This window comes from Lithobates pipiens, unplaced genomic scaffold (genome assembly GCF_037356315.1).
Source record: "Lithobates pipiens isolate NorthernLeopardFrog02 unplaced genomic scaffold, aLitPip1_a1.2 Scaffold_18, whole genome shotgun sequence".
Taxonomy (NCBI): Eukaryota; Metazoa; Chordata; class Amphibia; order Anura; family Ranidae; genus Lithobates; species Lithobates pipiens.
The window spans coordinates 263,322,176-263,345,843 of NW_027507758.1; the positions used below are offsets into that span (position 1 = coordinate 263,322,176).

The 23,668-nt window shown below is 40.1% G+C and overlaps 1 protein-coding gene across 6 annotated transcripts in view; it reads right to left on the bottom strand.

Moving 5' to 3' along the window:
• The window catches only part of LAMA2 (laminin subunit alpha 2), a 1,237,914-nt gene that overhangs the window by 269,439 nt on the left and 944,807 nt on the right, over nt 1–23,668 (bottom strand). For all 6 annotated transcript variants that reach the window (XM_077486899.1, XM_077486900.1, XM_077486895.1 and 3 more), the window contains 2 exons: nt 22,262–22,404; nt 16,759–16,857 (listed from right to left, as the gene is read on the bottom strand). In XM_077486899.1, the coding sequence (XP_077343025.1) occupies nt 16,759–16,857; nt 22,262–22,404 (242 nt within the window). The remainder of the gene's footprint in view (nt 1–16,758; nt 16,858–22,261; nt 22,405–23,668) is intronic.

Consider the following 23,668-nt stretch of genomic DNA (forward strand, 5'->3'; position numbering starts at 1 on the left):
TTTCCTGGCTGAATGTCTGAAAGTGATGTGGGGGTTCTCCCAAAATTTGAATCCAGACCTACATTTTAACGGAGACCCTATGCAAAAAACAAAAACATATAAAAAATAAAATAACAGCAAAAGGTCCCTTCAGATCCTTTGGGTCTGGTAGGGTTTTAAGGGGAACCCCATGCAAATATGGTGATGGATGATTTGGTCAGTGACATCACCCGAGAGACCATTCTCCTTTGTTTATTATTAGCAACTGGAACTTGGTGATGTCATTCAGAGCGAGATGTCATTCGGAGCGAATTATGTCGACGGTTAGTAGAGTTTTTTCTTTCTGCAGATTGCTGGGCATCATTCGCTATGATTGAGAAGGATTTGCATTGCTGGATGACGTGGTTGAAGATGAATGTACATCATTGGACATTGTGTCATTATTTAATTTTGAGGGCATGTGACGGGGCACAGAGGGGCACAGGCTCATCCCTCTTTTTCCTTGCCACGCAGGCTTCATTCTCGGATAAAGGTCTGTTATAGCTTTTAGAGAAGACATCTTGGTTTTTTTTTTTTTTTGCTTGGGGGTTCCCCCTAAAATTTGGTGAACTCACACTTTTTTGGGTACGTTCTCCCTTGACACCTATACCAGACTCTCATCAAGGATAAGGGTATGATTTATTTTGAGGGGGAACCCCATATAGTTTTTTTTTTTAAGTCCCATATTAACATCTATACCAGGTTTTCATCTAGGATAAGAGTTTAGTAAATATGAAAGGAATCCATGGCAGTTTTGTTTACAAACAGAGCAAATGACTGAAAGGCCACCATTGTATGCAGGATGTGTACACCCAGTCCTTCTGCCTGTGCCAGGACCCACTATACAGTAACTATCAGCTCTGATTAATTAAAGCCAGAGCTGCTGTGTACACAGAGAACTCAGCAGAAGCAGCTGTAAAAAACAAAACAAAAAGAAAAACAGTCTGACAGTGTTTATCAACAACACTGTTCAGACATAAAATAGAAAGATAAAAAGTAAAATAAATACTTTGCTACCTATTCTGTTCATTCATCTATAGATCAAACGTATCAACTTTGATTTGCAGATTATGTAATGTAACCAATAAATTCACCTTTAGTAACATATTATATGTTACAACCATATTTAAGGTGTAACATGTAACAAATTACTGAAGCAGCAACCCTGCAACTCCTTTCCACCCCTTATCCCCCATTGACAGTGGGCAGGGGATCCTTTCCCTGCACCTGCTGTCACAATGGTAAAACAGAGTGGCTGTATGGGGCTCCACACACACACACAACGGTATCATTTATTCACAACGTTCTGTGAAATAATGAACTACAAGTCCCATCTGCCACTGTGACAGATGGCTTGTAGCTCTCATTGTAAAAAAAAAAAAATGTCCTGAAGACGCCAATCACGGCGAAACATATGCCAGAGTGGAGGATCCGTCAATTCCAGGTCCTAACTTGAAACCCCATATTAGGCTTTGCCCTCCGGAGCAAGATGTGGAGCACACACTATCCTCAGGGGATTTGCTGGCTGACACACGCTGATTATACCTAGTGCCAGGCCAGGCACTTCAACATGAGAGTGTAACTGCTATTATTGTTACTGTTTTATTATACTTTATTAAAAAGTTCTACTCTATGAGACTTTTATCCGTGTCTCCAGTGGAGTCATTTTTTACATCCTAGTTCCATCATGAGTGGCCATTGGAGTGGATTTATACTATTAGTGGAACCAATCTGGTGTTCCAAAAGCGTTTTTTGACCGTCCTGTAAAAAGGGGTCAAACATCTCTGCTGAGTGGCCACCTTCAAACTGAGCACTCGTGGTCGAAGAACTAGACGTTTTATCTCAGAGCATTTCGATTTGGAATTTATCACTTATGGACTTTTTGCTTGCTATTATGACAATTTATTTCATTAGTGTGCACCTTTAGGTTTGATGCATTGTATATTTATTCATTGTGCAAATTTTTTTATGAACATGTATAGTGCCAAATCCTTTATTTCAATATTTTACAAAGTATAAAAAGTAGCCTTCTATTTTAATACAAAATATTACTCTCTAGCAAACTTTTCGTAATTTGTTCAGGGAAAAGTAGCATTCGTAGCCTAGCTGTGACTAATTCTAAGACTGAAATAAATTGATTTGCTGTATTTTCAGCAGATTGCTGCGGTGAGTCAATAACACTGTATTAAATCCAGAGGGGTTTACACTATTTCAAATTGGGCGTAGGATCCTAGAAAAATAATGTACATTTATGTAATATGAAACCTTTCTTTCTTTTTATTCATTATTCTAACCTTTCTGAAAGCAGAAAAATTGGTCTAAAAAGGGAGTTTTGTAATTACTATAAAATCTGTTTATCAAAGTTCTCCAAGGTTTACAGGATTTAGTTATTTTGATGCAATGTGGGTATACTATTGCCTGCAGGAAGATTTGGATACTGACAAATAAAAAAAACAATTGGCCAGCAAGGTATAAGCTCCTCCCACTCCCAGAATATTTCAGTTTTATGGAAGAGCAGTACTTAGATGTTGATCGCAAACACAGAGGGGTGGACCCTGTATCCTATAAAGAACTTGAAGAAACAGATTGTATGGCAAGTACACAAATCCTGTATTTTTTCATTAGAGGAAGAACAGTATTCAATTAATCTGAGACAATTAGGAAATACAAAAACAGTCCAACTGAGGGATGGGCAACACAGCAAACAAAACTGAAACAGGGCCACAAATAAACAGAATAAAACTGGCGCAACCCGCAACTCAAAGAGCTGCTTCAGTGACCTTAGGATCGAAGTTGGCATCAGATGAGGCCTGAACATCCACCTAGTAAAATTTAGCAATGTGTGAACAAAAGACGAGGTGGCTGGCTTGCAAATTTTTAGAAACAGTTTCCTGATGACTAAAAGCCAAAGAAGCAAAGAAGCACTCACAGGTAGGGATGAGCCGGACACCCCCCCCCCCCCCCCCCCCCAGTTCAGTTTGCAGCAGAACATGCGAACAGGCAAAAAATGAGTTTAAACACGTGAACACCGTTAAAGTCTATGGGACGAAAACATGAATAATCAAAAGTGCTAATTTTAAAGGCTTATATGCAAGTTATTGTCATAAAAAGTGTTTGGGGACCTGGGTCCTGCCCCAGGGGACAGGTATCAATGCAAAAAAAAGTTTTAAAAACAGCTGTTTTTTCGGGAGCAGTGATTTTTATTTTCGGGAGCAGTGATCTTTGGGTCTGGTATGAGTATTAAGGGGAACCCTGAACCAAAATTAAAAAAAATAAATTGCGTGGGGGTCCCCCCAAATTCCATACCAGGCCCATCAGGTTAGGTATGGATATTAAGGGGAGCCCCGCGCCAAAAAAAATACCATGGGGGTCCCCCTCAAAATCCGTACCAGACCCTTTAGGTCTGGTTTGGATTTTAAGGGGAACCCTGTGCCAAAATAAAAAAAAGGCGTGGGGGTCCCCTCAAAGATCCATACCAGACCCTTATCTGAGCATGCAACCTGGCAGGCTGAGGGAAAAGAGGGAGGACAATAGAGCGCCTCCCTTCCTGAACTGTACCAGGCCACATGCCCTCAACATGGGGAGGGTGCTTTGGGGTAGCCCCAAAAGCACTGTGTCCCCATGTTGATGGAGACAAGGGCCTCATCCCCACAACCCTTGCCTGGTGGTTGTGGGGGTCTGTGGTTTGGGACAAGTCCTTTATTAACCACTTGCAGACCGGACCATTTTGTTGGTCAAAGACCAGACCACTTTTTGCGATTCGGCACTGCGTCGCTTTAACTGACAATTGCGCGGTCGTGCGACGTGGCTCCCAAAGAAAATTGACGGCCTTTTTTTTCCCACAAATAGAGCTTTCTTTTGGTGGTATTTGATCACCCCTGCGGTTTTTATTTTTTGCGCTATAAACAAAAATTGAGCGACAATTTTGAAAAAAACACATTATTTTTTACTTTTTGTTATAATAAATATCCCCCAAAAATATATAAAAAACATTTTTTTCCCTCAGTTTAGGCCGATACGTATTCTTCTACATATTTTTGGTAAAAAAATCGCAATAAGCGATTATTGATTGGTTTGCGCAAAAGTTATATCGTTTACAAAATAGGGATAGTTTTATAGCATTTTTATTAATAATTTTTTATTATTTTTTTTACTAGTAATGACGGCGATCAGCGATTTTTATTGTGACTGCGACATTGTGGGGGACCCATCAGACATTTTTGACACATTTTTGGGACCATTGTCATTTATACAGTAATCATTGCTATATAAATGCAGTGATTCCTGTGTAAATGACACTGGCAGTGAAAGGGTTAACCAGTGGGTGGCAGTGTAGGGGTTAAGTGTTCCTAGGGGTGTGTTACTAACTGTGGGGGGGTTGGGCTTTCATTTAGTGAACACTGATCTCTGCTCCAATCACATGGAGCAGAGATCAGCGTCACTAGTTGCTAGGCAGAATGGAGAAATGTTGTTTACACAGCATTTCCTCCATTCGGCCGCTCCGTGAGACGATCGCGGGGATGCCCGCGGCGATCGAGTCTGCGGGTCCCGCAACCGGACTCACGGGGTCCCGACCAGCGCGGGAGCGCGCCGCCAGCGGCGCGCTCCCAATGGCAGGGCGGCATTGAATATTGGACGTACCTGTACGCCAATATGCCTGCCCGTGCCATTCTGTCGACGTACATCGGCGTGCGCTGGTCGGGAAGTGGTTTTTGTGAAATGGTAGGGGTACATTTGTAACCGTTACCATTTCACACAGGACGGGAGGCCGGGATCTGGGGGTCCCCTTATTAAAGGGGGCTTCCAGATTCCGATAAGCCCCCCACCCGCAGACCCCCACAACCACCAGGCAAGGGTTGTGGGGATGAGGCTCTTGTCTCCGTCAACATGGGGACACGGTGCTTTGGGGGGCTACCCCAAAGCACCCTCCCCATGTTGAGGGCATGTGGCCTGGTACGGTTCAGGAGTGGTGGCCGCTCTCTCATCCCCCCCTCTTTTCCTATGGCCTGCCAGGTTGCGTGATTGGATAAGGGTCTGGTATGGATTTTGAGGGGTCCGCCACGCAATTTTTTTTTACATTTTTTCAATGACTTTCATGTGTATTGCCGGGACCGACAATTCATTATAGCTGCGAGTACTTTTAAATTACTTTTTTCCTTTAGAAATGTCATTTTGTGCAGGGGCTGTTGTAAACATGGGAAACAGGCTCCATTTTACAGGCATACTATAGACACCCCCAAGGTACGAAATTTAAAGGAATATTTCAATTTTATTGTTTCACTTTAAGCATTATTAAAATCACTGCTCCTGAAAAAATACCAATTTTGAAAACTTTTTGCGCATTGATACATGTGCCCTGGTGCAGGACCCAGGTCCCCAAAAATTATTTTTTATGACAATACCATGCATATAAGCCTTAAAAATTAGCACTTGATTTCTCCCATAGACTTTTAAAGGGTGTTCCCCTGCTTTCGAATTTGCCGCAAACACTCCAAATTGTTTGCTATTCGGCGAACAGGCGAACACCCGATGTTTGAGTGGAACTTACGTTTGACTCGAACATCGGGCTCATCCTACTCACAGGCCTAGTAGATTGCAAAGTGAAACCCTGACCTTAAAACCATAAGTTTGAGCAATGATCTCATCCACCCCAAAAATTGTGTAAAAGAAACTTAGTTCCCCTTTATGGGGTTCATCAGCAATGACAAAATGAGTGCCTGTCTTTCTAATAGAAACAGTGGCTGAAAGGTAGAACAGTGCAGCATAAACCCCATTCAGGGAGCAAAGGCAAATCTTGATCTGATATTCTGGATCCAGACAAAGAGATGAATGAACAATGTCCTTGTTGAGATGATAGGCTGAAACCATTCTAGTAAGAAAGGTTCTAGCAATAAATACACCCATATCTTTGTGTGAGACCATACAAAGTTCTTTACAGGATAAGTCCATCAGTTGTGACACATGTCTAGCGATGATAGTAGTGACAGGGAACGCAACCTTCTGAGTAAGGGTGGAAAAAGGAACATTCCTAAAGCCAGCCATAGACAGTTCAAATCATGTGTGGGCAGAGGCTAGAGGTGTGGGTAGAGGCTTCCCCCTGCTTGGAGCAGACAATTGCTCTGCAGGAGGAATTCCCCCGTCAGCACTGTCTGTGTTGATGGGGGAATCGTACAAATTGCTTTCCTGGGTTGCAGGAAAGAAATTCACACACAGCTGTCTCTGTAATAAGGCCAAACGTTGTCTTTTTTTATTGAAAAAAGGATAGAATTTGTCCCACAAAGTAAGTCCGGGTAAAACTTTTGTTCCTCACACAAGGTGAAGTAAACCTTTTATTGTTTTAGTATACTTTTACCTGTAATGGTAGAGCTTACATGAGGTAGATTTCCTAGCGTTTAAAAGCATGGAAATTACTAACAGAGAGACCTCTGTCTATCAGTACAAGAGCTTGAACAGTCATGCTGTTAAAGCTGTAAAAAAACAACCTAAAAATTTATACTGAACAAAAGTCCACTTTATATATTGTAGCAGCGCTCGTCACTTGTCTCCAAATGAAAAAGTCATTATATAGATTCCAATCCGCCAATAATATAAAATAGGATAAAAACATGGTAGGAGTAATAACAGGTCCTTATTGTGACAGAGAGAAAGCTTCCACCAAAATTTCACAACTTGTGGCTTGTGACTTGTGGCTTGGGAATCCGATTGTGTGTGGGCTCCACCGGACTTTTTCTGTTGGAATTGCCGACACACAAAGTTTGAGAGCTGGATCTAAAATTTTCCGACAACAAAATCCGATTGTTTAAATTCCAGTCATGTGTAGACAATTCCGACGGACAAAGTGCATGCTCAGAATAAATTACGAGATGAAAGCTATTGGCTACTACCCGCTTTATAGTCCCGTCGTACATGAATGAATGAATGAATGAAATACTTGTATAGCGCACAATGCGAACTGAATCGCCTCTAGGCCTGGAGTACGTCACCTCGTTCTTAATGATTGGATTTTCCGACAACTTTGTGCGACCATGTATTTGGGTCAAAATGAAGACAAGTTTGGGCCAAAATCCATCGGAAAAAATGTTGTCATTGGAATGTCCGACCATGTGTAAAGGGCATCAGAGCGGCAAGGATGTGGAATTTCCTTCCACAGGTGGTGGTTTGAGGGGGGGCATCGATAGTTTAAAAAAACGATTAAATAAGCACCTGAATGTGACCGCAACATACAGGGATATACAATGTAATCCTGACATATAATTACACACATACTGTAGGTTGGACTTGATAGACTTGTGTCTTTTTTCAACCTCACCTACTATGTAACAAATACACTCAATTATCACAGGACTTAAACTGACCTTTCAGTCTCAGCTTTATTTACTGCCAGGCTGACTGTGTACAGTCCATGCTGAATGTTCACTGCACACTAACTGTCAGCAGTAAATAAAACTAAGCCTGAGTGTGCAATAAATGTTCATGCCTGATTATCGATCCTATCAGCACAGACTGGAGATCGAGATACACAGTTAGTAAATTGGGTTGAGCCTTAACATTCAGTGAAATTTCTGTTACAGGTTGAGGAGATTTATATTTTATTTCTGTGCATTTGTTTGATTTCCTAACCATAGAACTAACCATGATACAGTTGACCACCCCTTCTCCTAAAAAAAAAAAACCCTCAATTTGCTTGGTCTCCATGGCTGCACTCTCCATTGGTTCAAATCTTAGCTATCTCATTGCACCTTCAGCGCCACTTACAACTCCACTTCCTCTTCTCCAACTCCTCTTACCGTTGGGGTCCCCAAAAGGATTCTGTCCTTGGACCTCTACTATTCTCGATCTACACATGCCTTCTGGGTCAGCTGATAGCCTTCCATGGCTTTCACTACCATTTATATGCTGATGACACCCAAATCTATCTCTCTGTCCCTCAGCTCACCCCATCAATCTCCTCACGCATCACTGGTTTACTAACAGACATATCAGCCTGGATGTCAAACCACTTCCTCAAACTGAATCTATCTAAAACTGAACTCTTAATATTTCCTCCCCCACGTGCCCCCTCCACTGACTTCTCTGTCAAGATCAATGGCACATCTATCAGTCCATCCCCACATGCCAGGGTGCTGGGGTAACCTTAGACTCTGAACTGTCCTCTCAGTCCCACATACAATCCCTGTCCAAATCATGCCACCTTAGCCTCCACAACATTTCCAGAATACACCCCTTTTTAACTAATGACACCATCAAGCTTCTAATTTACTCCCTGGTTATCTCTCACCTTGACTACTGCAACTCCCTCCTCATTGGATTAACTTTACATAGATTATCCCCCTTCATTCCATAATGAATGCCACGGCAAGACTCATCCACCTTTCCAAAGATTCAGTGTACACCCAACAAATAAAATTCAAAGTACTAACAATAATTTACAAAGACATCCATAACTCTGCCCCCAGCTACATCACTAACCTAGTCCCAAAATACCAACCAAGCCGCTCTCTTCGTTCACCCCAAGACCTCCTGCTCTCTAGCTCCCTTGTCACCTCTCCCATGCTCACCTCCAGGATTTCTCCAGAGCTTCTACCATCCTTTGGAACTCCCTACCCCAATCTGTCCGACTGTCCCCTAATCTATCCATCTTTAGGCGATCCCTGAAAACCATTCTCTTTAAAGAAGCTTATCCTGCTTCTAACTAACACTGTTCTACTTCCTCCATCAGCTCATCTCCCCACAGCTATTACCTTTTGTATCAATTGACCCTTCCTTTTTAGATTGTAAGCTCTAACGAGCAGGGCCCTCTGATTCCTCTTGCATCAAATTGCAATGTAACTGTAATGTCTGTCCTCATGTTGTATAGCACTGCGCAAACTGTTGACACAGTATAAAAAACCTGTATTATAATAATAATAATAATAATAATAATAATAATAATAATAATAAAAGCACCCCCTTCTTTTGTCTTTTTCATTCTTGTTTTCTCCAATTCAAGAAATTATCTTGGTAAGGCTACTTGAAGATAAGAGGGACATGTGTTCACCCAGGAATTTGTTTCTTTTGGAACATTAAGACCATGTTCGCACATGTGGAAAACACACAGCACCAGGACAATCACCAAACCCTTTGTATCAGCTTTCTCTGCAATGAAGAGGGTGCTGGCCCTGTTTGCAACAGGATATAGAACAAAAATAAAGGCTGGATGGCCACACTCCAATGCAATCTCCTTTATTCCGTGTAAAATAAAAACATATACAGCACAAGTGCTGAACTAACCTAGCCTAGCTAGTCCTAGCTAATGCGTTTCACACCTAGAACCGGTGCTTAACCACTTGCCGACCGCCGCACGACGATGTACGTCCTATTTTTGAAGAGGGATAGCTCGGTAACGGCAGCAGCTGCTGCCACAACCAAGATATCCATCTCTTCAGGCGGCGGTCTGCTGTACAATAACGGTGGTCTCCGCGGCGGATTCGCCGCGAGATCACCGCTATCGGCGGCGGGAAAGGTGCCACCCCCCCTCCCGCTGCCCTCCCGCACCTTCTGCCGCTTACCGGAGCCGTCGGTAGCGGCGGAGGCGATCGGGTCCTTTCGTCTGCTGGGCATAGAGACAGGTGAGGCTAGGATGGCCCCCACTCGTCTCTATACCATAGGAGGGCGGAAGCGACGTCAAAACGTCACTTCCGCCCATACCTCTTAAAGGTATATTTTTTTTAGATGTCAGATTTTCTTTTTTTTTTTTTTTTTGCATTTTAGCCCAAATATGAGATCTGAGGACTTTTTGACCCCAGATCTCATATTTAAGAGGACCTGTCATGCTTTTTTCTATTACAAGGGATGTTTACATTCCTTGTAATAGGAATAAAAGTGATCCATTTTTTTTTAAAACAGTGTAAAAATAAATAAAATCAATTAAAATAAATAAGAAAAAAAAAAAAAATTAAAACACCCCGTCACGACGAGCTTGCGCACAGAAGCGAGCGCATACGTGAGTAGCGCCCACATATGAAAACGGTGGTCAAACCACACATGTGAGGTATCGCCGCGATCGGTAGAGCGAGAGCAATAATTCTAGCCCTAGACCTCCTCTGTAACGCAAAAAATGCAACCTGTAGAATTTTTTAAATGTCGCTTATGGAGATTTTTGAGATTAAAAGTTTGACGCCATTCCACGAGCAGGCACAATTTTGAAGCGTGACATGTTGGGTATCAATTTACTCGGCGTACCATTATCTTTCACAATATAAAAAAAAATTGGGCTAATTTTACTGTTGTCTTATTTTTTTATTCAAAAAAGTGAATTTTTTCCAAAAAAAGTGCGCTTGTAAGACCGCTGCGCAAATACGGTGTGAAAAAAAGTATTTCAATGACCGCCATTTTATTCTCTAGGGTGTTAGAAAAAAACAATATAAAATGTTTGGGGGTTCTAAGTAATTTTCTAGCAAAAAAAACTGTTTTAAACATGTAAACACCAAGTCTGAAAAAGAGGCCTGGTCCTTAAGTGGTTAATCATAGCACCATGTTCACACATACTATGGTGGCCTGTGTTTTACCACACTGGATGAATGAAGGTTACCACTAGGACACACCGAGAGTGGTTCTTTTCTACCTTTTCTGTTTAAACTGCAACAGCAAAGAGCTGTGATAAAATGCTGTCACTTTGTGCATTTCAAATAAAGTTGACACACAAAAAAGGAACTGTATGATATGTTGAAATGTGCTTGGCACCGCCAGCTCTTTGCAGCCAGAGTTGCCTGCACTCTAAACCTCTGCAGTTTAGAGTGCAGTCAGTGAGAACAGGCTCTTACTCATTTCCCACACTGATACTTCACAGCTTCTTTGTATTAGCAAGGTGATCCATATACAAACTTTCTGTGTATATGTAATTTTGTAGGAGTGACTTTAGTGTTCAGCACATTAAGATGTCACATGTTACAAATAAATACAGGTATGATGAAGAAATTTGAAAACTTCAGTATGATTAATTTTGAAGATCACAAAGAATGACCAGTGCACATATCTTGATAATATGTAAGTATGCTGTTATTTTTTTGCCCAAACAGTTCTCATCTAAAAATGCAATGCTAATAAAACTTAAAAAATGTGTGAAGATAATACTAGATGGCAGTCCAAGAGGCCCATACTAATCTAGTATAGTGTTCCATGACAGGCAAAGGTAAGCTACCTAAGCCAACTAAAAGTGGTGAAGGAAGAGGTAGACTGACCCTACAGGGGACCTCAGGAATGAAAGGAGAGAGTCAGTGATTGTGAAGAAGATATGGCTAAGAGCAAAAGGTCAGAAAGCCTGGAAAGCAACCAAAGTATTGAGGAAAATATCCTGGAAATGTACCAGAGCAAGACAGAGGGATAGATGCACAATGTGCTGCTGAAGGTAGGAAGAAAGGAGGTCCTAGAACTTAACACAACTTTGTCCTTGTGGAGGAAAAGAAGAGGTTGTCTGCAAGAGAAAGAGCTGAGGCAATGACAACAAGAAGAACAACTTTGTAAGTTAGATTAAGCAGGGTACAAAACCCAATAGTTTTACGGTAAATGGCAGTTCTTGTAATGCAGACAGAGCTGTGTTAAGATCCCACCAAGAATGTACAGGTGGAACTATGTGAGTAACACCCAGTACAAATGTTTTTACCAATAAAAGAGATACAAGTGATCCTTGAAAAAGAGTTTCTAGGGCAGAGATATGTCCCTAAACAGTACTCAAAACTAGAGTGGATTTTGGGGGGACCCCACATAATTTTTTCGGCATGGGGTTCCCCTTAAAATCCATGCCAGACCTGGTATGCCCCTGGAGGGGCATTCCCCCTTGCACTCGCTGTGATTGGAAAATGTGTTTTTCCTATTGCAGCCAGCACAAGATGTACAGTACCCTGTCACCGAGAAGCAGCGCGATAGGATCGCGCTGGAAACATTCTCGCAGGCAGGTGCTGTAGCTGCCCGCGCATCGTATTTGGTCCGTCGGAGCAGCATACAGACACAGACGTGTGTTTGGGGTCGTTATTATGTAGGAATACTTCCCTGTGGCCCAGTCTCTGAAGGGAGGTGATCATGCTAAGCTTCAGTATGTCACAGTACATGCTGGCATTCATGGTTTGCTCAATAAACTGTAGCTTCCCAGTGCCGGCAGCTCTCATGCAGCCCCAGATCATGACACTCCCACCACCATGCTTGACTGTAGGCAAGACACACTTGTCTTTGTACTCCTCAACTGGCTGCCGCCACACACGCTTGTAACCATCTGAACCAAATAAGTTTATCTTGGTCTCATCAGACCACAGGAAATGGTTCTAGTAATCCATGTCCTTAGTCTGTCTTCAGTAAACTGTTTGTGGGCTCTCTTGTGCATCATCTTTAGAAGAGGCTTCCTTCTGGTACAACAGCCATGCAGACCAATTTGATGCAATGTGCGGTATAGGGTCTGAGCACTGACAGGCTGACCCCTCACCCCTTCAACCTCTGCAGCAATTCATACAGCTATTTCCCAAAGACAACCTCTGGATATGACGCTGAGCACATGCACTCAACTTCTTTGGTCGACCATGGCAAAGCCTGTTCTGAGTGGAACCTGTCCTGATAAACTGCTGTATGGTCTTGGCCACCATGCTGCAGTTCAGGTTCAGGGTGATACTAACACTTTAGAAAGGAGTGCGCATGTCCCTTACGGACTTCGCGCATGCTCAGAAACGCGCTGTGTCCCCTGCTGACGTCACACGCTGTCTCCATCAGTCTCTTCACATTTTGCCGAGTGCAGAACACAGCTGAGCTCCCCCCCCCCAGCATCTTTTGTACCACCTTACAGCTGCTTGGACTTTCGCCTACTTGTTTGTGATAGCATTCTTGCTTACGTGTAACCCTGTGATTTTAATATGTAAGTGATATTATAAGTTTTTACAAATAATTAAAAGCATATTTACTGAGTGGCGCTCTTCTATCTTTTATATTTTCTCTGCCTACGCTCATGAGTTGACTTCACACTGGAGAGGAGCTGCCTTTTGTGACTGTGCATATCTACCATCCATCCATCCATCTAGCAATAATCTGCAATGGGATTAGCCATTTAATTCAAGTATTCTTTTATATACATTTTTGGACATGGACCTTATTACTAGTTTTTGGTTATTGATCCACCTAACTATTCATTTTATTAAATTATGTTGTCTGACATTGGATTACTAAGTGCCAGCATCCAGTGTTGAGTTTCAGGGTCTTGGCAATTTTCTTTTAGCCTAGGCCATCTTTATGTAGAGCAACAATTTTTTCAGTGAGTTCTTTGCCATGAGATGCCATGTTTAATTTTCACGAACAGTATGAGAGAGTGAGAGTGATAACAACAAATTTAACACATCTGCTCTCCATTCACACCTGAGACCTTGTTGTAAGGGTAGGGAGAGTTAGGGGTTAAAGGCACATTTTTTTATACTAGAAACTGCTTGCAAAGGTATATACATAAAAAGATAGCTTCACCTGCAAAGCTTTTGCAAGATACTTTTGAAGTGCAGAATCGCTCAGAAAACAGGATGCATTTGTGGTCAGAGCTAACATTTAGAAATTTACAGACAGAATATTGTAAGGCGAACTGAAATATTGTGGTTTTATGTTCAAATTATTATAGACAGTTTAAGGTCATAAAACATATTTATATACATATATGTCTGGGGACCTTTTATCAAAAATTCCCCTAAAAAATTCCGCTTAATGTATGACGCACGTAAATGTGGATGTTCATGGTTGTTCAAAAGGCCATTATGTCTTGAATGTCTTGTATAATCCTGATTGGCTGACAATGCAATGTTTGAAGCACATAAAAGTGGTAACAAGAAATAAAGATTTTTGTATTCACGATCAAACCTGTTTCAAAGCGTTTGGTTGCTTAATTTACCAATTTTGCCAATCGATTGAAGAGAGCTTTCCAGTGAAAGTCCAGCTCGAGCTAATCAAGGAGGGGCGCACCTTACACTTGTAACACTAAAGAGTCACATGACTTCGGGGAGGGAAAATGGCTAATTGGGCCCATATGGACATTTTCACTTAGGGGTGTACTCACTTTTTTTTGCCAGCGGTTTAGACATTAATGGCTGTGTATTGAGTTATTTTGAGAGGACAGCAAATTTACACTGTTATACAAGCTGCACACTCGCTACTTCAGTGCTGTCACATGATATTGTAAGATACTGTATCTTTCACATTTGGTGGGAATGCCCGCCCATTACTATAGTCTGGACGGATGTCTCCAACCTCATTAAGATGTAATTAAAGTATCTATCACATTAACTTCTCAGATTGCTCTCTATAGACTAGGACTCTCAATCTGGCATCCAAAATTTCACCCTATTATCACACATATCCTAATTGCTGCTCACCTCTCCATTGCTAGGTTCTGGAAACAGACCAGTGCCCCTACTCTGAACTATACTACTGATATCCTAAATGATCATCTTTCAAACTATGGAACTCCTATTTGCCAAATCACAGATGAAAGTGAATACATTCTATGATCACTGGCAATATTGGCTGTCGTGCCCACCGAGCTGAAAACATGTTCTTAACCACTTGCATTGCCACCTTTTTTTTTTTTGTCTGATGACCCTCCCTATAGAGCAGTGGTCATCAACCCTGTCCTCAGGGCCCACTAACAGGCCAGGTTTGCAAGATAACTGAAATACATCACAGGTGATATCATTTGCTGATCAGTGATTGCAGTATTCTATCTAGTCTGCATCTCCCCAAGGTAATACATAAAACCTGGCCTGTTAGTGGGCCCTGAGGACAAGGTTGATGACCACTGCTATAGAGGATCATCTATATGCCTAATCACCGATCCTGAATTGAGCCATCTGGGAAAGACCACTGGTTACTGTTCATTGTAGCGTATAAGCTGATATTGCAAAAACATTTACATGCTTTCTCAATCCCTTCCCTCTCCACTTTCCTGATTTCTTTCTTTCCCCTCACCAATCCTTTCTAACCCTCCATTTAAACAAAATATTACCCTTCCTATTATTACTAATATTACCCTTACTATTTTGGGTCAGACCTGATATTGTCAATCTCCTTTTGCAACCTCTATGTTACAATTGTTGTACCATAACTGTCTCAATAAAGAACATATAAAAAAAAAAGGAAAAGCAGCCCAGTGATGTGCTTATCTCTCTGTTACTCTGGGGCTGATTTACTAAACCTGGAGAATGACCAAACTAGTGCTATTGTACATGGTAGCCAATCAGCTTCTAATTTCATCTTATTCAATTAAGCTTTGACAAAAAAAAAAACTTTAAGCCAATTGGTTTCTATGTAGAGCTGCACCAGATTTTGCACTCTCCAGTTTTAGTAAATCAACCCCAGCGTTTTCTCTTCCTATTAGCATATTTATTGCCAGAACATCAACTGATTTGCTTTTTCTCTTTCACACTACAGCTCTGTTATACAGGTACTTTGAGAGGCTGATACCAGGTCAAGTACACGTACCTACACTGCTTGCATTAAAAAAAACAAAAACATTTAGGGTCCTTTCACACGGGGCGGATCAGTTCTGATCCGCCCCGTGGATATCCGTTTGCTCAGCGGGGATCACTCCGCCGATCCCCGCTGAGCAGGGAGATGACAGGTCCGTCTCTGCACACTGCGCAGGGACGGACCTGTCACAGCGCCGCTCTCCCCTATGGGAGATCGGATGACGACGGACCGCAGTGCCCGTCGTCACCCGATCCGATCCGCAGACGGATGGAAAAATAGCTTTTTCCTCCGTCACACTTTTTCGGATCGGAGCGGGTCGGATGTCAGCGGACATGTCACCGCTGACATCCGACGCTCCATAGAGCTCTATGGAGCACCCGTTCAGGTCCGCCTGAAAAACTGACAGGCGGGCCTGAACGGGACGTCAGTGTGAAAGGGGCCTTATTTATGTATTCAAGATTAAATAGCTGCATCAATTTATGTCTTTTATGTCAGTACATAGTTCAGCTTTAATGAACTTTGTAAATAAAACTGCTGTTCTTTTTTTATGTGTCAAAGCGTTAGTAAAGATAGAAATTGAATGGGACCTGTGACAGATTGAATATCCATATGCTATGTAAGTATATTAATGACCCTCTTAGAAATAGAACAAGATGATACCAGGTCCCATAATGACCTGTCTTCTGTTGCAACAGCTTGGAACAGCATATTAGCACACATACAGTATTGCAGATGCTGCCTGCCCTGGATATCAGCAGCTTTAGCGCTGCTTTTTGGCAATTGGAGTATGTGAACTTGTTACATAGACCGATGTGGGCATTGGCCAACACATAACCCTTTGTAACATCAACTATATACAAAGCATAGTTCTTGACTAAGATTTACAGACTTACATATTTGATTTAGATATTATGTTATTCAAGCTAGTAATTAGAAATAAATACATATTCAATTATCACATACTTTTTGAAACAGTCTGTTCTACTTTTTCTCACTAATACCGTATTACATACATATATGTGTATTTATATTAACTGAGAAAGAGGTGCTTTTTTGGGAAGATCAAGAAAGAGAGCTGTTTATACAGTATTCTTGTTCTTTAGTCCCAAGAGACATTCAAGTATAACAGAATTTACATAAAAGGATATATTCTTTTGACAGAAATGAATTTCTTTTATACATTAACACAAATGTAACTGCAGTATAACTTGTTTCCTGTCATTAGTTATAAACAGTGCAAGTGCTCAATTGCTTAGTGATATTTTTCTCTATTCTTACCCTGTTTAGGAGTTCATCTATCTCAATGACAAGTGTATCTTGGTTGTTCTGTGCCAGCTGGAGAAGTCTTTCAGGAGCTCGTTGAGGTGACAGTAAATGCTGAAAAGTTATTAAGACACATTTCAGTACTGAAGGCACTTTTAACTGTGTGCACATAGAGCATCTTTATTTCCCTGTAATTTGTCAATTCCCCAATGTTATGACAGGCTTACTATACATTCATAATAAATGTTTATTTGCTTGCAGAAAAACGCATGCAGTGATTTCAGCATACCCTTAGACATCATGCGATTAGTATTAGACAGGTACATCACAGCAGTCTGAATACACAGGGCTGCTATGATTGGCCGTCCCTGTTGTGCATCAAGTTGATCCTACTGTGTGGATATGCTGAAACTATAAAAAATATTGGCTTGCTGTCAGCTATAAAAAAAAAAACTAAAAAAAAAAAACCTCAGAACTCTAAACTTCAGTATTTTAAAGAGATACAGTTAGTCTTATTTCTGTTTTTATGTGCAATTAATACACAAGTAAAGTATTGTATAGAAAAATAATTCCTGGATGGCCGCACATCAAAAAAAGGCATCTTTATTGGCAAACGATTAAAATCCAAGTACAGTCACCTCATAATTATTCATAGCTGAATAAGCGGCATGATGGGTGTGAAACGCGTTAGCTATTTGTCCTGTTTTCCCTATTTTTATGAGGTGACTGTACTTGGATTTTAATCGTTTGCCAATAGAGATGCCTTTTTTGATGTGTGGCCATCCAGGAATTCTTTTTCTCCTCAATCTTGAGCAGAGCCAGCACCTGTGAGTTCCATTAGGGTGAGCACCTTATTGTGGATCTGGGAGGTTGGAGCGGTAATCTCTGTGTCTAAAGTATTATAGAATTTCGTTTTACACTACATTTCTCAAAAAAGAAGGAATTAAATGTCAAACTTTAGCATTGCGCTCTGTTAACCTAGTAAAGTTCAAAAGTAAAATGCATCCTATCCTATTCCATTTTAACTAAATCTGTCACATTAAGAAAACACGATATGTGTTTTGCATTTCCCATCACTTTCTATCCCAGTGATATGAAAAGTGAGAGTGAATCCTCCCTGCAGAGTTACAAACAACTATAAAATACCGGACAGAGGTAATCCTTCCTTATACTTACCTTATACTATGGCCTCACGCACACTGGGTGTTTAGGCTCCATTTAGTTGTGAATGGAGGATGCAAGGGCACCGTTTAGCCACATTGCTGGCAACCTGTCAAACTTGATGGGCGTCTGACAGCTACTGTGGCTGGACAGGGCTAGATTGTTCACCGGCCGTTCGGCTGGCTTCAGTGGAAGGGGCATGACCCAAAAAGGTCTACCAATCGGCCCCCAATCAGCACTCAAGCAATAGCTAAGAGTGCTTACCGGTGTGTTCTGGTGGGGGGGGGGGCCTGTCAGAACACAATAGAACAGCAGTGGAGGTCCCTGAACTAACGTCGGATAATTAGTGCAGCATCTCCTCCTGAGCTGTTAGGTTTTTTTTCATTCAGCCCTGCTGAATTGAACAAAAAAAACTACTAGGGTGTACTAGGATTAAGTCAGTAATGGAGAAAAATCAGCTACGGAGAGACTACAGACAGTACTACAAACTAGACCTTGTCCATTATTAGGAATGAATTAATAATAATGATAATAATAATAGAAATTACTAAAAAGGGTTCCTTAACTAAACTATTACTTTAAAAATTCTGTCCAAATACAAGTTGACAAATGTATGTTTTGTCAAGTATAAACACATCCATTTACATTTTAAAAATAAATCTGCACAATTCATTTACTCTTCTGTGATAAATAGGTGTTGGCACTCATTTATCACCTTAGCATCATTTTTGCATTTAAAATCCATTTAGAGAGGAAGGGTTCTGTCCCAGAGTGATAAATGGTTTTATCTATGGGACAAGCCCTTGATGTCAGATTGTAACCCTGACTGCACAAACAGCTTTGTGTCATTAATACCTACACTTGGCTCAGTAGCCATGCTTTGTGGTACAGTACAGCTTACAGTAGGATATATTACTAAATAAACCTAGTAATTTGTTCAAAATCAGTAAGTGGAACTATGAATTGATATCAGTGCAGAGTTAAATGATTGTTGGCAAAGAAATACAAAGTATTATACGTGAACTACTTCAGCTTTTTGGATATAGGTAGCACATGCAGAGTCTGAAGAGTTTAAATCAAGCTTATGGTTACTGTAGTTATGAAGTTATGAGCTTTTATCCATTTTGTTTAGCTGACACCCAGCTTTATTGTAAAAGTTTAACATGTAATGTAAACATTTAATGTATAGATGTAAAATGTAATGTAAAAAGTACTTTTATGGTACTTGTGGTGTGCCAACTCTCGACCCCCTCATCAACCCCTCCTCTCCATGGTCTTTGGGCTCTCCCGCTCCACAAAAAATGTGTTCAGGGTAGCTTGCGAGAGAAGATCAGGGAACATCCATTCTTACCTGCATTTCTGGCTTCAGATTTGTCATCTCCCAGCTGCTGTGGCCAGGAAAGAAGTGAATCAAACATAATCTTTGTTTGGCTGCAGTGGAGGGCAGGGAAGATGCCCACAAATGCAAATGTGCGCATAGGACTTTTGCTTTAAAAGAATACCTATTGATAATTTCGGGTACTGTATTTTGTCAGTGCATGCCATTTTGAGGCTTGATATATTTGGTATCTATTTACTCTACGCTACCTTTGAATTTATTTTGTACAAAAAACAGGGATCCAGTTGTGTTTGTGACCAATAATTATAATTTTAATGTTTTTTTCCACAAAAATTAAGTATTTAAAAAATTGTAACAACCAGTGTAATTTTTTTTTTTAGATCTGTTCCACTATAAAATTCTACACTTCTGAATGTAGAGGAAAGTTCGCCATAGATAAACAGGTACAACTTAGGCAAGAGGATTTGTTTAATCTCTGTGTATCACCTGTGGCCAGTCACGTCACTGGGTATAGGGGTTTACAACCAATTTAACTATTATTTTTTAAATCTGAATATATTTGCATGCAGTAAGGTGGTTAACCTCAATACTTTTTTCAGATAGTAAAATTTACTTTACCCAAAGAATATCATATTCAGTCTCCATAGCCGTGTTGACATACTGTTAATACCAAATCTATTTGGCTGTATGAATGTGTGCCAGTGAGCTTTAAATGCCAAGGTTGTTTTAAGTCTTAAGCCAGCCACAGATGAATTGAAATTTGGCCAGTTCAACAGGAACCAACCAACTTAAGTACAGCCAACCTGTTTTTCGTTCAATCACTGCCAGCGGCTATAACCTCAAGCAGTGATCATTGTATTCTGATGGCTGGAAAACCTCCCAGAATACAAAAGCTTCATGGGAGGGATTCCCTTAGCAACACTGACTGAGTTGATGGGGGAATCAAGCAGTATTCTTTCCTTCAACCTATGGTTGAAGGAAAGAAAATTGCATAATATATGGCCTGCCTTAGTCTGTAACTGCCTTAAATAATTAGATAACAATATGGGGTTGATTTACTAAACTGGAGAGTGCAAAATCTGGTGCAGCTGTTTATGATAGCCAATCAGCTTCTAAATTGTTCAATTAATCTTTGACAAAAAAGCACACTTCAAAATTTACAAATATTTGTTATTTATTAACTCAATACAGGTTATGCTTTTATATTTAGTATGCATTTAGCAGGAATGTTGTAAAATTTGCTGTTTTTTTATCTGCTAACAAATGATTTTAGTGTATTTTTTGTGAAAATATTGTTTGATAAACATTTGCTCAAATATTGCAGGACCTTAAAAATCAGTAGCAACTTCTTTTTATTCTACTAGTCAAGTGCTCTAAGAAAAGATATGGTTTGGGGGTCTTTTACAAACTCTGAAAGCTGTAAGAGAAAAATGTAAACCTTTCGATTTTTTGAGATATTTGGTTATTTACATTTTTGCATACGTTTTATTTTCACAAAAATAGCACACTATAACATTTACAAATGTTTGTTATGCATTAACTCAATACAGGTTTTTCCTATTTAGTAGACATTTAGTGGGGATTTAGTAAAACTTGCTCTGTTTGTATCTGCTAATAATGATTTTATTGTATTTTCAGCACAAATATTGATTTTATAAACATGTTCACAAATATCATGGGGCCCTTTTTGTTTTTTTATTCTACTGGTCATGTGCTTTTAGAAAATGTAAGGTTTGGGGAGTCTTTTACAAACCCTGAAAGCTGTAAGGGAAAAATAATATAGCAATGGAAAATTGCAAAAATGGTATGGCCATCTGAGTGGAGCGCTACTCTTCCTTTATATACACTTTAAAGAAATATGATAAAGTAACTAGTTTATCAGAAAGCTTGAAACAGCTTAAAGAATCTTATTTAATAAGGTATATTGTTGTTTGCAAAGTAAAATCATCTATATTAACCAATCAAGAATCATATATTAAAGTGTATGCAAACCATAACTAGGGTTGCACAGATACAATTTTTTTAAGACCGACTACAAGTACCGATACTTTTTTTCAAGTACTTGCTGATACCAATTACCGATACTTTTCTTTAATGTCATGTGACAGTGGTACTAATATGTAACACTGATGGGCACCTTTTATCTGGCACTGATGAGGCATGGACTGCGTTCTTTATTATTTTTTACAATTTTATTTTTTATAATTTATTTTTTACAATATATATATATATATATATATATATATATATATATATATATATATATGTATATAATGCTTTCTTTTTTGATTTTTAGTTTTTTTCCAATTTAACTTTTAAATATTTATTATAATTCTTTCTTTCACTTTATTTTTTTATCAGCCCTGTTGGGGGGGGGGGGTTGGTGAGATATCAGGGGACTAAGTAGACCCCTGACATCTCCCCTTTGACACAGAGGACCCAGGGAGCACAGTGGGGGACTCGGAGGTAGACATGGAGGGGGCGGTGGAGGACACAGAGGACCCGGAAGCCAGAGGAAGATACATTGGACAGTCAGCGCTGATCTGTGTGGAGGTGGCAGGAGTTACAATCACTGATCTCCCTGTGTGGCTTTCAATAAAGCAGCTGAAAGCCTTCGGGAGAGAGAGGTGGAGAAGCAGCTGCCAGCTGGTTTATTGAAAGCCACACAGGGAGATCAGTGATTGTAACCTCAGCACCAATCAACTCTGAGGCTGCCCAGGTATCGGATTAGGCATTGGAGTATTTTCACGAGTACAAGTACTCGTGCAAATGCTCTGTATCTGCACCAATATCGATACTAGTAACTAGTAACCATAACAATGCTTTTCTCTTATTTTCTTATGATTTATAACTCCATTCTCTTTGGTTCTTTGTTCATTTTTTATAAAATAAGTATCAAATTATTATTTTGTGTACATTCTAAGATGATTTTTACCAGCATATATTAACTGAGATCACATCTTTTTCCAGTCAGCTTCAGTTATCTGAAATGTTTGAACAAGGAACTTGTATGTTTACCTTTAATTCCTGAGTTTCATTTTCAAAGCCAAACAGCATTTTGTAGGGTGGAGGCAGCGGGCCAGAAAGATTGACGCTCATGACCATCTGGTTTAGCTGATCCAAGTCATCAAGGAGAAGGCCTGTACATTCATCATCGCAAACTGTGAAGAGGACAGCATAGAATATTTATACCTAATAAACACCAGAGGCAGATGTTCAATATTTCTGCACTGTGGCATTTAGGAGTGCACAGAACAGATTTTGTATATTTGTGATGCTAATCCTATAATTAGCTCCACTAAGTGGCGAGAGAGAAAAGGAGGTGCATTGAGAAACTTTAAAACACAGCAATTAGTGGAAATAACTGGAAAAAAAAACATTTTAAATTTTTTAGGATTTAAAAGGAAAAAAACTATTTTGAACCATCATCCTAACCATTTTCACAAGCAAAGGATGCACTAGGAAAAAGCCAAAAAACAATTAAATTTGCTATGCCACTCATAGATTTACATAAATGATAGATTACATTCATAGAATGCTTCTAACTACACGGGGCTTGTATTAATAGCAGCCACCTTTCATTTGATACAGGATGGGTAGTTGAACTAATTTCTTTTTCCTTGATTATTTTAAAATATGAAAGTGTGCTATATTCTTTGATTACAAATTGTTAAACCAGTGTGCAGTACATATACACTGTTTTATATTTATATCATAGAATTGATTTTATTTTTGCTCAAACCATTGCAACAATGCAGTTTAGTTACAGCATTATACTAAATGCCAACTCTGCAAAAATATATTCAGCGTTGAACATCCATGAATAAATGAATGAATCATCTGCTTTTTTTTATTGTATTAGGGAATCAAGGAGCTACTTTTTTTTCTGCTGCATTTTATGTCTTCATCTCCTCCTGCAGGCCATAAGGAATATCTTAAAGTTTTACAGCTGGATTCCCAATTTTGTTGTTTTTGTCTATCATACATCACAGATAATGTATTGAAGAAAACCCCTGTGATGGATTTTTAGCAAGGAAGAGTACCAAATTGGTAAAAGGACCAGTGCTGACCAGAGCAATAGGGTAAAAGAGGGCAGCGCCAAGCCTCAGCAACAAATAAATCTCTTCAACTTGTTTTTCTCTTTCCTTCACCATTGAACACTTGTGGTTGCAAGAGAACAATATGCAGAAGACATAATGTGTCATGATTTAGGCGGCACAGTGGTGCACTCTCACCTAGCAGTAAAAAGGGTTGCTGGTTCGTATCCCAACAATGACACTACCTGCCTGGAGTTTGCATGTTCTCCCTGTGCCTGCGTGGGTTTCCTCTGGGTACTCCAGTTTCCTCCCACACTCCAAAGACATGCAGGTAGGTTAATTGGCTTCTGTCCAATAATTGGCCCTCGTATATGAATGGGGACCTTGG